The sequence below is a fragment of the Poecilia reticulata genome, linkage group LG1, assembly GCF_000633615.1.
Source record: "Poecilia reticulata strain Guanapo linkage group LG1, Guppy_female_1.0+MT, whole genome shotgun sequence".
NCBI lineage: Eukaryota > Metazoa > Chordata > Actinopteri > Cyprinodontiformes > Poeciliidae > Poecilia > Poecilia reticulata.
The window spans coordinates 19,466,822-19,482,999 of record NC_024331.1 but is presented as its reverse complement, the minus strand read 5'-3'; the positions used below and the strand labels follow the sequence as shown (position 1 = coordinate 19,482,999).

Below are 16,178 nucleotides of genomic sequence, written 5' to 3'. Positions count from 1 at the left end.
AAATATATATAAAAAAGAAAACTAAACAATTTGTGTTAAAATGTGGTTCAGAGTTATGGGATTAGTCTGCGGCTAACACTACAGGAGCTCAGTGATTGATGTTGCATCCCTTGAGGATATGGAAACATCACGATGTGTGTGTGTGCGTGTGTGTGTGTGTCTGGGTGTGTTGGTGGGTGGATAGGGAGTAGGCAGGTCAGATTAGGCCATGTCCTAACACATCTTGTGCCCTGAAGCCTGGTTGTTTTGTGGGAGATAAAGGTCATACTTTGACTCCTCTGTGATCCTCTCTCTTCCTTCAGCTGTGACACACCATCATCAATGACCTTCTCAATCTTTTCTATTCAGATGCATAGCAGCGGGAGCAGAGGGGAAGGCTTCAGGAGATGGGACTGACAAGCAGTTATTTCTCGTGAAGTTAATGCAATTTAACTCTGATATGCATTTTTTTTTAACTGGTGGAAAAAAAAAAACTTTGAATACAGTAGTAATCTAAATGATGAGGACATCCTGATAATCAGGAGGTCAACTTTTCACCACTGGGAGCAAACAGCCGACAACTTTACAGACCTAACAGCTCGTGGGCTGTTTGCTGCTGTGCCAGTGGAAAGTTTTCAGATTTGGCACACCTGCCCTCTGGATGTTTTTCCCATTTCTCTTGGCAGAGATCTTTAAGCTCAGCCAACTTGGATCAAGAGAATCAATGTCAGTACGTTCTCAGGTTTTCTCAAGCAGTGACTGGTAAGGTTCAGACTTGAGCCGGGTCACAGTTCTCCTGAGCAGTTTTGTCATCCTGCCATATGCTTTAAGTTTGTTTATTGTTAAAATCTCAGCCCCCTTTTTGTAGATGGGTTTACTTCTGTTAGGCATAGGAAATCCATTGCACAAGGACATCCCAGGTTGGGAGAATCTTCACAAATCAGTTGAGCCATTGATGGAGAAATGGCTACAATCACTTTGGATGCACTCTTGATATTAGTTTTTAGACTCCTTTGCAAATAAAAATCTGAAAGATACATTTTTATTCAGCATGCTTAAGTTAAAACTTTGTAAAAACTAGCTTTTTGTGCAGCTGCAGCTGCACATCTTAGGGGCGATTGTCCGTCAGCCTTTTTATCAATGGACATAAGGTTTTGTTGATTATGTTTTTGAAAATAGCACAGGTTCAGTTAGGCTGGATGCAATGGTAGGTATCCGTTTTTAAGTTTTGCCACAGATGTATAATTGGATTCAGTTATGGATTTTGATTGACCCATTCTAACATGAATTAGTTTGCCATTTCCCTGCTAAAAAGTGAACCTCTGATTCTCAAGTATTTTACACCCTGTTTTCTCGCTGGTTTCATCCATCATTCTTTCCACAACTTTCCTCCTGATCAGTCTGTTGTAATCTTTGGTCTTCGTGACGCTGTTTGGTCTCATGTGAAACCCGCACAGGGCAGCGGCATTTATACTGAGATTAAATGACACACCCTCTTAGATGTTATTTGAGAGGATCGTAAATATGGGGTCTGAATATGATGGCGCACCACACTTTTCAGATTTTATTTGTCTAACATTTGGAAAACGATTTCCTCTTTCTTAATATGCACTGCTTTGTGTTGGTCAGTTTCACAAAGTACCAATGAAATTCTTCAAAGTTAAATCGTCGGAAGGGGAAAAAGTGGGAAAAAGTTCAAGGGGAAGAAATACTTTCATAAGGGCATTGTAAATAGTTCAGTGAATTTAACTTTTCGTACTCTAAAAGTCAGGTGCCATTTGGGGAACTTCAAAGGTAACATGAATGACTTTTAGACTTTACTTAGTAACAGCCTTTGTCTGGCCAGTACGGCATGAAATTCTGATTGATAGAGTGCTGTGCTGACTTTGGTAGTTCTGCAATGTTCCTCCATCTCTATAAAGAAACACTGAATCCAGGATGTTGGTAATTTATCTTTGGCTGCTGATGACTTGGAGCTAAAACACTGAAACCAACTTGCACAGAGTAATCTTGCCCAAAATAAATAAGGAGTCTTTCTTGGACTGAGTACTGGTTCTGGATATTTGTTTTACTTTTTTAACTGACAACTTAGCATAAGGTGTTAAGTCACTGGTCACTGATTAGTGGTGACCAGTGATTATCTTTGTTCTCGTATGCTGGTTTATCTCCTTAATTATAATAAAATCAATAATTGAATTAAGTGACTAAATTCAGATAGGGGAGCTCGAGCTACCACTGTTTTTAAAAATAAAAAATTAGACATCTCCTAAAAGATAGTTTAAAGAAAATGGAAAATCAGAAGAATTTTGGTCTTAACTCTAGTCGGTCAAGGCTGAAGCCCTCAGTTAATCAGTGAAGCTAACTTCTACCCTTATAACAGAATTACATTATCAATCATATGAATAATAATTTGTGCGAATGCTGTTTTATGAACATTTAGCTCTCATGTATTAAATATACTTTTCAGTTTTCCCACATTTCTGCATTCTTTTTCTTAGTCTGATATTATATTCTAATCTTAAATGTCATGCTTTTATTAGCTGTATGCAGAAATATTCATAATGAACAGAAATAACGGCTTCAAAACACCAGTCTCTAAGTGAACAGAGTCACTGAAATAAATCACCTTTTCAATAACATTATAATTTATATAATCTGTATGTAGTTGCTCTTTTAACATCAATTCTTAGGACATCTGTTGCTTTTGCTTTCCCTTTCAGAGTTTTAATAACAGTCTTGAACTGTAGAATCTGTTCTATCTTTGCTTAGATTTAATAAAGTCTATTTTTAAATAGCTCATACAGAGGATCTTTCAAAATAGAACATTTCATAAAGTAAATCTTTTTTTTTTTACACAAAAGAGACTAATTCTTTTATCTGAAACAACTACACTATCTTGTGACATCCAATCTGCATTATGTCCATGAGTCACCCTGTTACGGTCAGCCTCATACAATGTAACAACCAACATTAATCTATGAAAGTGTCCAAAGATGGGCTACAAAGACCAGTCCCCAACATGTTTGATGTTGGCCTGATTCGGTTTGAATAAACAGTTCATTTCCAGGCCTCTAAAGGACTTGAAAACATGTTGAGGAGGTTCACATCAGCTATGTTGGAACAAGGCAACCTGCAGGACTCCCCAGCCGCCACCATTCGATCCTGACAACCAACCACATCACTGACACGGCTGCCAAACTCTGGCCTCCACCAGCATCCTGCGACTTTTACATGACTCTCTGCTTTAGCTCGCCTCAATGAAATAATTATGGAATCTTCAGGATTCGGTACGACTTCTCTGAATGTTAAAGATGTAATTCTGTCATATGACTCATTTGTGTTGGTCCAGGGATGAATTGAAAAGTTGCTGGACACTGTTTGACGCACCTGTTCTACCACAATCCACCCCACACCCTGTGACAACCAGCCCCATTTTGTGTAACAACCAGTCATTCATCCTAATGTCATAAATTGTGATAATTAATCCAGCGCCACTTAACAAGCAGCTTCATATGCTGTGACAAACCAACCCAACACCATGTCAGTAGCCTTTGACAATGGACTACCAAGTTGGTCATCACTGATGATTTACTTTTCTTTTTTTTTTTACAAGTTGCATATCTACGACCCCTTTTGAGCCATGCACAAATTAAGCTTAAATTAAATTAATGACTTCTTATTTAATAATGTTTCAATGGTTAACAATCACGGTAGACTAAAACGTATGTACTCTAAATCAGTGAATCGTGGACACTGACAGTTCCTGAGGTGTTTTGTTGTTTACTCCAAGTTAAATTTCAGCAACAAGCTTTTTTCTAACCAACTAAATGGTGTCAGGTGATCAGGACACTGCAGTGGGAATTAGTCTCCTTCCGAGGTCAAACTGTTGCTGTTTGACCAACAGCCTGTTTGAAACCTCCTGCTACCTTGAGGGAATACGCAGTGAGTGCGCGCGCGCGTGTGTGTGTGTGAGGCGATGAGGGAGGGAGAGAGAGGGGAAGGGAGAGAGAGTGAGGGAGAGGGATGCCTAAACAGACGCAGTAGCAGACGTGCCCGCTCCCGTCTGCCTGCCTTTCTCCTTCTCACACACTACAGAGAGCAGCGCTTTGACGCACCTTGCATAGTTGGATTATAGTATTGCGCGCTGGTCTCTCGCCGGGTTTCTGGCACTCATTTTATTTCCAATTGACATCCCATCGGAATCAGAATATCTCCACCACTGCAGAGTTTTGAGGACGAACTTGGCGCAACCGCTGCTCTAGCGCCGGACGCGTGCTGTGAATTAATAGCCAAAGACATCCTCACCTGGAGTGTGCGTTAACGGGCAAAGTGTAATTGCTCGAAAGCACCTGGATCACATTAAGGATCAAGACATTTTCCTTGTCAGGAGACACTTAACACAGATCTCGCCGCCGGAGGATTCTGGCCACCGCATGCCGGGGACATGTGGAAGTTTGCGCCGCTGTAGCGCAGCCACAGACCCGGTCCATCTCTATAACTCAGTGGGATCAAACTCCTACTTCACACGCTTTACTCACTCAGAGGACCCAAATGTAAAAAGAATAGCATTGTTTTTCTTTTAGAAAACCCAAACTTGAAAAGGAAGGAGCAGAGCAAACATAAAAGAAACAGAGTGCGTTGCGTGCGGAGTTTGGTGAGCTCCTTCGGAAATTCCGAGGCTTTTCTCCGTATTCTGCTGGTCTCGTATCGGCCACCCACTTCTGCCGCAGTCATGGTGGGAGCTGTGCGCTCCGTTGGCCTTGGCCGCTCCTTGGAGACTGCGCCGAGGCTTCTGCTCCTGGGGACCGTCCTCGTCCTGGTCCTGATAAGCAGAGCAGACAGTCAGCCGTGCCCGCCTCAGTGTTCCTGCACCGGGACCACGGTGGACTGTCACGGCCAAGGACTGCGCAGCGTGCCCAGGAACATACCCCGAAACACGGAAAGACTGTAAGTTTAAGGAACACTGGTCCCTGAGTAATGTACTTTTTTTTTTTTTTTTTTTTTTTTTTACATTATGATTTATCTTTTTTAATTAACTTAAGTAGCAAAAATGTAACGTGATGATCATCCTTACAGCTAGTTTTAAGATTTGGGTTCTGTTCTAACAATGCTAATATAATGATTTCATTAAGAAGAGGATGGATAATTACGCAAATGATCCCAAAACATTACCAAAACTACTCGGCGCGCTAAGCATGAAGGGCCACATCTGAAAACCGCAGGGCTTTAAATATTTCAACTGTCGAGTCAAAGCACACTTAAAATCACAAGATGTGGCGGCTGATAAACATACATTTTCCCCCCTAAAAACAGTCAGATTTATTGCTCCATGTGTTGAATGTCAGGGTAAGTCAGATCGCGGATCTGAAGTTGGGGGTGGAGGGGCTGCCGCTGTGGTCTTGCTGGTGGTTTCGCACTGTTGCACTACCAGAGCCTCCGTCGACCACGTCGGTTTGTGTGGAGACCAGCGAGTTAATCAAAAACGGATTTGGACAAGTGGGCTTTGACTTAAACGGGCCTCGTTTTACCAGGCGGAGTCCCCTGATGAAACTTGTTTGAACAGTTTCAGTGCAGCGGCACAATATTTCTGGGGATGTGGGGGAAGGGGGGGTTTCTCTCTGAGACTCACATCCCAATTAAGATCATAGGTTTGCAACAGAAAATGTATTTATATATTTATGTTTTTATGTAATCTGTTATAACTCCTTTTCTCATTTTTTTTTTATCTAGAGATCTGAATGCAAACAACCTCACTAAAATCACCAAAGGAGATTTTGCAGGACTGAGGCATCTGAGAGTTCTGTAAGTTGATTTTGTTTAAGTGTTGATGTTTATTCTTCTCTGCACAAATGTGAATGTGTAAATTATATGTTTCTTTTGTGTTACTGCTTAGGCAAAGGCTATAGTGGGTCTGATTGCCCCACAGTCTTATGTCAGAAGTGCTGGATAAAAGGAGATAATGTGATGTTCCCCATTTTGTAAAGACAAATTTAAACTGAATCTGTTCCAGTCAACAAAGTGGAAAGACCTAAAAATCTAGAGAAAGGAAAGAAAGAGAGAAAAAGATGGGGAAACTGGGGAAAGAACAATATAGTCACAACAATGATGAAGAAATGAAAAGAAAAGGGGGTGGGGGAATTGTAATGAACCACTTGACATAGAAATTCATACCAGATGTAAGTAACAACCCAAGTAATCCACACAAAAGAAAATCAACACAAGTTAGTCCATGAATTGTGTTCTGAGTAATAGGAGGCATGAAACATGTTCTGGATAATAATGAAACATGAAGTGAATGCTTACTGAAATTTAATACATAGTAAAAAAGTATTTTTTTATTTTTTTACTATGCATGTTGAAAACAAGAAGTCTTCTGTAACTATAACTAGTTACATTCAAGTTTGACCCATTCTTTCACACAAATGTTAAAGGAACTGAGGTGACTCTTCTATGCACTCTGACCTCCACTCTAGCAGTTTAAAATTTTTTTTGTCTGAACAAAATCTGTGCTTGGGGCTATTGGAGAAAAATCCTCATTTGTTTCATCTTCATCTTTTTATCGAGAGTGTCTCTGTAAATTTCTTTATTCTGCCTTCCTTCAAATATGTGAAATCACCCAGCACCAAATACAGAGAAGCAACCCCACGTCATGAGACTGATATCTGAAAACTTTAATGTTTGTGTGGTGTTTTTGGGATGCTGTGCTGTGCCACTTCTTTGCCAAACACAATTTGCGGCTTCACTAGCTTGTCCAAATGTTCTGCAGTAAACTTTAAATGAGTGGATGTGTGGAGTCTTGTGCAATGAGTGTACATATGCATTGTTTCCATCGAGCGGTGTGGCACGGGTCGCTGTGGTTCGGTACGCTATTTTGTCTGTTTCCATTGTAAAAACTGCTCAAAGACCCGACCCGCACCGCACCATTCCTGGGCCCCCTTCAGAAGAAGATCCAAAGAACAGTGGTATGTTTAGGGTGGAGCTACTGGCGTCACCCAACACAGTCCATTGATCGGGGGACAGAAAAATGTTGCGAGACATACTGGTGGATCACGTTTGTTGTCGCTGTAGTATGATGCAAAGTAAGGCATTTTGTTTTAATCCTGCCTGCCCAGTGAGAGTCCAGTTGGCGATGGAAATGCTCTCGTGAACAAGCCGGAACACAAACTATAAAATATCATGCCAAACTGCATCGGCTCGTGCCACACCGCTCAGTGGAAACGAGGCTGTAGAGTATACCAAGATTTAGTGAGTTTCTTATTGTCTTCTTTACGCCTTTTTAATTCCTCTGTGGTACTTGGCTCTTACAAAACAGCACTGATTATGTTTTTGACTCCTCTGTGGAAAGTATTTTGAAGAGCGCCAGGCTCTTTGAAAATTTAGCTTTGATGGTGACCATGAGAACCTTTAGAAATAGGCCAAAACCAGTGCGAAGTTTATGAATATCTTGGAAGAGTTTGCTGTTATGTATCAGGAGATGCTTCTTTTATGACACTTTACTAATAAAAAAAAGCAACCTTTGAATGAATCATGAGTTAAGACTAAGCCTGCTGATATTGCTTTGCACTGACAGGGGGCAGGATTGTTCACAAAATACTCAGATTTCATTTATTTAATGTATTTTATTGGTTTTCTGTATTTTTGCATCTCATTTTCCCTGTGAGTTTAGTACTTATTCCACATGCCAAGTTTATAACTGATCAAATATTGACCAATTTGCTTTGATCTGGTCAATATTTTATCAGTAGTAAACCGATAAAATATCAGTGTGGATCTCTTGGGTTCTCAGATATGGTGTGGATTTCATATCTGCAGCTCCAATAGAAATATATTTTCTTTGACATGTTCAGCTCTTGTTTTCGTCCCTGCGTGGCTTTTCTTTCACAGCTGTAAAAGTTTCAGTTATAATTATGAATTTTTCAGCTGCTACATGTTTTTTTTGTTTTTTTTTTGTTTATGTTTGAATGGCATTGTGTAGATGTCACTGCATCAATATACGCTGTGTGTGTGTGTGTGGGTGTGTGCGTGTGTGTGTGTGTGTGTGTGTGTGTGAGCAGGCCTTTATTTGCTTGTATTTTTTAATACACACAAAGTGGAGGTTGAGGTTGAAGTTAAAGTGAGGAGGTGGTTGCAAAGACAGAAGTAAATGATATTCACACTCACAACTCTGATCTGCTCTCTTTTGCTCCAAACAGTCCATTACAAGGCAGATTAAACCGTTTCCTATCCCGTCCTGCATTTTGAAGCCCTGCCGCATGCAGCACTGCATCCAGTTGTAGCGGTCGCTCCGCTGAGCACACAGCCTACGCGACCAACAAAGAGCAGCTCTCTGGCACCTGTTAATGCCGTCGTGTTAATCTGCCAGTTGGAAGTGTCAGGCGGGGTTTATTTTAACCACTGGGCCCCGGGGTCCATGTGCTGGAGTGATTAACACACTGGTGAGGAAATGATGGAGGGCAAGAATGGAAAGAGATAGCGGTCATTAGGTGTAACCGCGGAGAGAGGAATGCAGCTGCTGGAAGGGAAGGCTGGAGGGGAAGGAAAAGGGAGAGAGAGAGTCAAGTAAGAACAAGTTTCCAAACCTAAGATCAGACCGGGTTCAGAGTTCCCCAGCGCTGATTTGCTGCTGGGAAAGCCTGATTGCAGCTGAGCGGCGACGTGAATGGTTTTAGAGCACATTGCTGGAATTCCATTGGGATTATAACCTTAATTACCAACATTTCATCTGCGTTCGCCTTATGTGCAATATTCTTATAATTATTGATTAGGCATCTTTTTAAATTAACATCATGTTCAAGATTTTACAAATGGCTAAACAATCAACATCAATAGCACTTGCTGAATTCTTTCACACTTTTCCTTTACACTCACACATTAAACTTATAAAGTGCATGGTTTCACAATTTTTCAGAAATAAAATGTATGAAAAGTGTGTCACTTTTTTTTTTTCGCCCCCTTTGAAGCATCTTTTGATGCAGTTGCAGCAGAGAGTATTTTGGGGGTATTCCTCTACCAGATTTGCAAATCTACAACCTGAATTTTCTTTCCCAAATAATTCAAGCTCAGGCATAATCAATGTAGGAGTGTCTGTGAATATCCATTTTCAAGCATTACCAAAGCTTCTCCATTTCAGAAGAGAAGATAATTGACTAGACTGGAGGTGTCCAACTTTAGTCTTCAGTGGTCCTGTTGTTTTTTACGTGTCTCTACTAAAGCAAAGGTTCTGGGTTTGAATCCCAGTCTGTGCTTGCGTGGGTTTTCTCCAGATGGAGGTGACCTGCATAGGGCATTCCCGGCCCTGTTACAGCTCGAGATGGACAATCATTCCCGAAACCCCAACCCCTACTCTACATAGATAGATAATGGGTGGTTGGATGAGAAGAAATGGAAACAACCAGAATTTTGATTCAAACTAACCTACAAATCAATCTCAAGAATGACAAGTTGCTTACAAAGTTTTAAATAGATTTGACTGGCAATGTGAGTCACCAACCAAACAGTCATAAACTTGTGTGATAAAACCACAGAAACTCAAAGCCAGATTCCAGACAAAAGTAAATCTGAGCTGGAGTGAAAACAACCACAAAGATTTGTAAAATGATATGAAAAGAGAAGTTATGACTGGAAAATTGTAATAGATAGATGCAAAATAACCGCAGAGTGATGTAAAAATTGTGCAGATCTTTACGATCCGAGAGCCACACATGACCACAAATTGCATTAGCATAATTAGTGGTTGTTTTGAATCTCTCGGTGTAAAATCCTCTGATATGGGTCATGTTTATCCCCCCGATCCTTAATCATCTTATGCTTACAGCACATTAAACGTTTGTGTCTTGTTGTTGGTCTTGGTCAGCGGCACAATCCTGCTGGAGTTGTGCTGGTGTTAGGGAATGAGTGGTCACAGCGATGTGGTTGGACAGCAAGCAAATTGGATGATGGATGAGTTTCTGTCTAACTGATGGGTTACTTTTAGAGTCGATTCTGAGGGCTTATCGACCTGTCGGTGATTGTCTTTTCTCCCTCTCTTTTGCTGCTTCAACATTCTCCTACTTTCCATCCCCTCCACGCTGCCGTCTCTTTTTTTCACACCAAATGCAACCGATCATTTCTTTCTCTTCTTCCATTCCCTCTCTTCTCTATTGTCAATCTCCTTCCATCTTTTTTTTATCAATTTCTGCTCTGCCTTTTTTTTCTCTCTTAACTGCAGGTCAATATCGCCATGCCTCTCCTTCTGTTTGGTCTCTCATGTATCCATCAGCTCTGACACTCTGTGTGTCTTTTTATCAACCCATCTCTTCCCTTTTTTTATATCCAGTCCTCACAGTCTCACCCCTCGTCTCTTGATGTTTCTTTCACAGGCAGTTAATGGAGAACAAAATCACCACAATTGAGAGAGGAGCGTTCCAGGACCTGAAGGAGCTGGAGAGACTGTGAGTGAAGCTGTTGTCTACTCATTGGTTGACCTCATTGGTTTGTCATGTTACCGAATATTTCTGGGTCATTTTCTTTACAAACATTGCCCTCGAAGGGGATGTACATACAAAAATAAGCTTCTGTATGTCCCCTGCAGTACGCTGCTTATACTCGGTGATAAAATGGCTAAAAAATTATATTTTACTCTCATAATTTTGTCAAAACATTTGAGATGCAATCCTATGTTTTTCGCACGTCCTAACGTTAATATTTTTACTCTGTGCTTTGATTCCACTCACTAATAGTTTGGCCCATTTAGATCACTGCTACAAATTGTGCAGAAAAATCTAAAAGAAAAAGTTGTTTACCTGCTTTACAAAATTTATACCTTGATTTGAGCATCATAACCCATACTGACCAGCGTTTCAGCTGCTCTCTGTTACTCTACCAGCAAGCTGGGAATAGCTGACTCTCAAGATCTGAGCAAAGCATTATGGAAAGGTTTTGCGATACAGCCAGACAAGGTGCTGCTGCCATCAATTCTTAGATTGTTGGGAAAACAACGTTGATTTTCCATTATACAGTTTTGCAAGTCATGGACATGGAGACATACTAAAGAGTGAAAGGTTAATAGCTGCCAATTTGCTGTGTGAACCCACAAGTTACATTTTACAATGTCTGGACAGTGAAAAGAAAAATGAAACTGTGTAACAATAAATTAAAAAAAAGCTTACATGGGTTGCAGTTGAAAAAGTTACTAATGGTAGACCCACAACTATTTTCTCACAGATTTTGATTTCAATAATTTGCACCCTGAGCCCATGTCCGGGATCAGAGCCACCCTAATGTAACGTCATTCACATACTTAACTGCAATGAAACACTTTATTTTTTCTTTTTTTGTTTTGCTCAATTTTTAATGTTCTTGTACTTATTAAGTACAGATGTAGTGAGAAGCTTAACTCAGCAAAATGTGTTGAGTTTTAATACTTATTATTTTAAGTCTAACTGTTCTCTTGAGTCTACAATCTAAACTTTGTATTAAAAAAACATACCTGCATTCCTCTGTGCACCAAGTACTAATCAAAAGAAAGCATTTTATCGTTCTGATTGCTGTTTTGGTTAAATTCTTTGAAAGTTGTGGGGATGAAGCGGATAGTCTGTTATGATTCCTTGACTCATTTTGTCTCTTCCTTTTCTCTGCACTGCTGCTGCTCTTTGTTGAAAGAATGGGGAGCTTTATGGGCCATTAGAGGGAATGTGCTAGTTTTTCACTTGCAGGCAATGCGCAGCACTGCCTGGCAAAGCAGTTCTAGGAATTTCTGCACAGAGTAGCGGACAAGAAGGAAACATTTTAACTGTGTATGGCCTGGACTCAACAGAGAAATCTGACTGAAAATCCATGATATAAAACGATGGTATGAGCCGGTAAATGTCTTCTCTCATGCATCCATATGCAATAGAAGCTCAACGCACATGTTCATTCAAACAGCAACGCTACGTCTCCCTAGTGACATGTTGTCATACAACATGGCTGTCCTGTCATAGTGCTGTAATGCAATGCTTCTAGATTGGCATGTTCACAAACACAAAGATGGAGTCAGTCATCAATACCCCCCCACAGATGCCAGACAAAGGCACGTCTCTGGAGTCTGGAGTCCAGGGGTCAATTCAAAGGCCTCTGTCGTCTCGGGGGCCGGTGGGGGCGAGAGGGAACCTGCTGGGCACCGCTACCCAGAGTAGAAGACCGTAAGCTGGGCTGATGGATCCACACTGACTGCCCCCCACAGGGGTGGAAAACAGTTCCCATTCTCATCCTTTTCTGCAACTTGCTCTGGAGGGCCAGGCAGTGCAGGGCTGGGTCAGGTGTGGGCCTGTTGTCTCGGGGGGACGAGGGTTAGACTGGGGCTGGGGGAGAGAGGCAGGCATGTCACAACACACTCATGCACACATATAAACACATGCATGTGTGTATGCATACACTCACAGAGAGGCACTCGCTTACGCAAGGCTGCTCTGTCAGTACTGGTTTTATCTTGGTTTTCGGGGGGCCCCAAAAACCCTCTAACGCTTCCGCTCGCCTGTCATTCATTCTTTAACCTCTCCTCATGTTTTTGCACCGTTGTCAACCATCTGGGTTTCTCCTTCTATTGTTCTGTTTATGTAGGAATGTCACAAATTCCTATCTCAAACCCCGAGGTTATAAAATGGGAAAGAGAGGAGCTCCTGATCCTGACATCTTTCATTTGCATGTTAAAGGATTAAAGCATCACCTCTGTTTAAATTTGGAGAGATTAAAGATGTTAAGAGTCCGAGTGCTCTGAAAAGAGAACAGCAAGGATGGCAGCCGAGAAAAAACCTTTTTAAAGTAACTTGTAATTGATAAATATTATTAAAGAAATGTTTTAGAGTAAATGCCAGGAAATATTCAAGTTCAAAAAAAGGAAATTTGGGAGCAGGAATTAGACAGTGGTCAACTTTGTGCTTGTTTTGTACAAGCCTGAAAAAAACAGAATTGCAACTAGATCGTGGATTTCAGAGAACGGGCCTGGATTACAACTAAATGATTAGCTGTAAAGTTGTTTGAATAATTACATCCTTTTCACTGTGTCTGTTTTTAATGAGCAGGGCACCTTAAAATCTCCCACAAAACTAGGACCATTAGGTGTGAGACACTCAAAAAGGCACCCTCAGGTTACACAGACATAGTTTAATGTTAAAATTTCCATTACACCATTTTTATTCTTTAAAGAGCTTCTAATAGAGTACTCACTATGTAGAAATGGTATTAGATATTTAGCAACCCTGAACAGGAGCACTTAGTTTACATACTTTAGAGCAACATTAGATTAGTTTTCTTTCCTCTTTTTTTTTCTCTTTCCTTTGGTTTGTTATTTTGTTTGTATTTCCTTTTAACTCATGTAAAGCACTTTGAATTGCCTTGTTGCTGAAAATGTACCATATAAATAAAATTACCTTGCCTTACCTTAGTGAGAACCCATAAAAAGTGTGGGAGAGACCAGAATTTCTTAGGCTTAATGGAGTAGAGTGTACACTGTAATGCCCCTTCCCCACCTGTTGCTGCACAACACTATTCAGGTGTCAGAAATAGCGCACAGTATTCTCTCTTCTGAAATTACAGTAGTGTTGTGTCTATAACTTTTTAAAGTAGATGATGTACATATGTGCTTACTTTTTGTAACTGTAAGAGCCCTACAGTGATATGTTGGATTTTTTGGCTGATAGCAAAGGAATTTGCCGGTCAGGTGATAAGATGAGGTTTCAGCATATCTGTGTTGTCAGGCAAAAGATTTTATCTCACCTGAACTTTAAATTAGGAGATTGTGAGATAGAATGGAGTAAGTGTTTGTCAGATAATGGATCTTTGTTCATTTTAGAAGGCACAGCTGTGAACCAACAGTAAATACTCCTGGAACAGATGTAAAACCAGATCAGGTGGTTAGTTTAAAGTGGTTCTGGGTGAAGTCATTGAACTATCCACAACGCGTCTGTGTGCGTTAAATATTCTTTACGAGCTTTAAAGCTTCAACAGCACTTTCAGAGTCATACATGATGGTTGAGGTAGTTTTTTTTTTTTTTTTTTTTTTTCTCCCCACTCAGAATCTTGAGTTGTGCTGCTGAGCTACTCATCTTTCACATGTCTGCGTATTTACGACTTCATTTGCATCTCCATGCTTCGGCACACCGTTGTGCCGCCCTATACATGCCTGAGAGAGAATGAGTGTGTTTACTGTGTGGTTACTGGCCTCCCAGCATCTGTTTATGACTGTGAGGATTATCGCCACGCTGCAGTGTGACATTAACTCATTGGAGTCACTCTCACACCTCAGACCACTGGCCACTCATTCTTCATTCACTTTCAGCCAGACTTTGACAAGTGACAAATGAGCATGGAAGTGGCTGTTTACTGCATCTGCATGCACACGCCCAGAGAAGACAAAGATGCATTCTTTCAGGTTGAGAAACAAAGAGGCTCAGCTCGGCGCAGGCAGCGCAAAACAACGCGGAATGAAAATCCCGGAGGTATCCGGTGTTGGCTGAGCTTTGTACGTTCAAATAAACATTAAGTGACTAAAACTGAAAGCATTTCTTAAATGAATGCATCTACTTAGTTGTGAACAAGGAAAAGGAAGTGACTCATCTGAGCAAATAGTTGTTACTTGTCATCTGTTGCACAACATCTTTCCCAAAAAATATGTTGAAATACGAGTGGAATTGAAGTGCCAATGTTATTTGTGGACACGTTAATTGTTATAGAAAAATAATTTTACAGATATTTAATTTAGTGGAAGTTCACTGTTAAAAAGATTTGTTTAAGTTCAGCCAACAGGATTAATAGCTCACGTTCCTAGCTATATTCATGCTTCTAATATAAAGTAGTTCTTCTTTATTGATCTGTTTTTGATTAAATAAGTTCTAAAAATGCAAATATCAAAATGTTACATGACAGAGATAATCCCAGTTATGTGAACCTGACCTTTAAGAGCCATAGATATATTTAAATTATTTGTACAACGCTTTGTTTTTTAATTTTGTTAGTTATTAAAGGAGGTTAATATTTGTTCAGGCCAGTGTAATTGTGAAATTTTACTTTGAAAAGCTTACTTCCTGTTGAACTTTAGTTTATATTAGAAAAACCACTGATGGCAGAAGGATTGTATAGAAACGGAGCAGTACAGTTTTTGACCGAGTATGCCGTGTATTTTTTGGAACGAATAAAAAAGGAAATGTATAACTGATTTTTGTATCATCATTTTTGTATTTGCAATTTTTATAGATAATTTTTTGCTAAATTCACGGTTTTGCATGCGTCAACACATTTACACCTTAGCATCGTGAGGGTTTTACGGATGGTTGCATTGAAAAGCAAGATTCCCATTTCCACTCATGACTGTTTGGAAGAGTTTAGACAGAGGTTTGTTTGAATGAACTTTAATTCTGAAGTCCAGAAATGTTAAAATTACGTCTCATATTTGATGTCGTATTTTTAGTGTTTAGTATTGTATTTTCAGGTCAGGATAGAGGAAACCTGTGATACGAGTGGATCCAGATTATGCAAAAGCACTGAATGGTCACATCCATGCACAAACAAATGCTTCACTTAATACAACATCTGTTTATCATTGGTTATTTAAACACGCCTATAACAAAATTATCAGATAGTAAAGCAATGGCTGAAGGTACATTCCTGGCTTTATAAATCCAATATGTGAAGGAGGAAATGCACCATGATTTCTGCTCTCCAGCTGCTGGTAAACTAGTTGCTCACTTCTATCTTTGTGACAAAAACATTTATTAGCTTTCTAAGCAATTTCTAGAAATACATTGGTTGTCGCTACCCTTAGAGGTAATTAAAATTGTGCTTCATTTTACTGAAAACGGATTGAATGCGTTCCCACAAGATCTCTATGGTGTGAGAGATAAACTGTGAAAAGAAATTATTTGTATTTAGGGGTCGAAAAATGTATTACAACACATTACATAGAAATAACAAAAGAATTGACATCAACTGCAATGGGTGTAAAAAAAGAAAAGTCAGCACTAAAAGACCTTTAGTGGCGTTACTTGATGTGAATGTATCATTTCATTTCTGTTCCATTCTGCATTGGGAGATTTTTGATACTTTGCATTATTGAATACTCGTTCAGATAAAAGGCAGCTTACTAAAGAGGAAACTATCAATAATTAAATTTAAGAATTCATAACCTCAGGGAAGTTTTTGTGAGGAGGAGAAAGCAAATTTGTAAAGTTTGGTTAATCCAATAT

The 16,178-nt window shown here is 40.0% G+C and overlaps 1 protein-coding gene across 15 annotated transcripts in view; it reads left to right on the top strand.

The window, feature by feature from the left end:
- The first annotated feature begins 4,011 nt into the window (after window positions 1-4,011).
- The window catches only part of slit2 (slit homolog 2 (Drosophila)), a 105,122-nt gene continuing 92,955 nt past the window's right edge, over window positions 4,012-16,178 (top strand). For 14 of the 15 annotated variants that reach the window (XM_008413038.2, XM_017306452.1, XM_008413020.2 and 11 more), the window contains exons 1-3: window positions 4,013-4,926; window positions 5,710-5,781; window positions 10,338-10,409. In XM_008413038.2, coding sequence (XP_008411260.1) covers window positions 4,712-4,926; window positions 5,710-5,781; window positions 10,338-10,409 — 359 coding nt within the window. In that variant the 5' untranslated portion in view covers window positions 4,013-4,711. Of the gene's footprint in view, window positions 4,927-5,709; window positions 5,782-10,337; window positions 10,410-16,178 lie in introns of all 15 variants that reach the window. The other variant, XM_017306453.1, reaches the window with a different exon arrangement.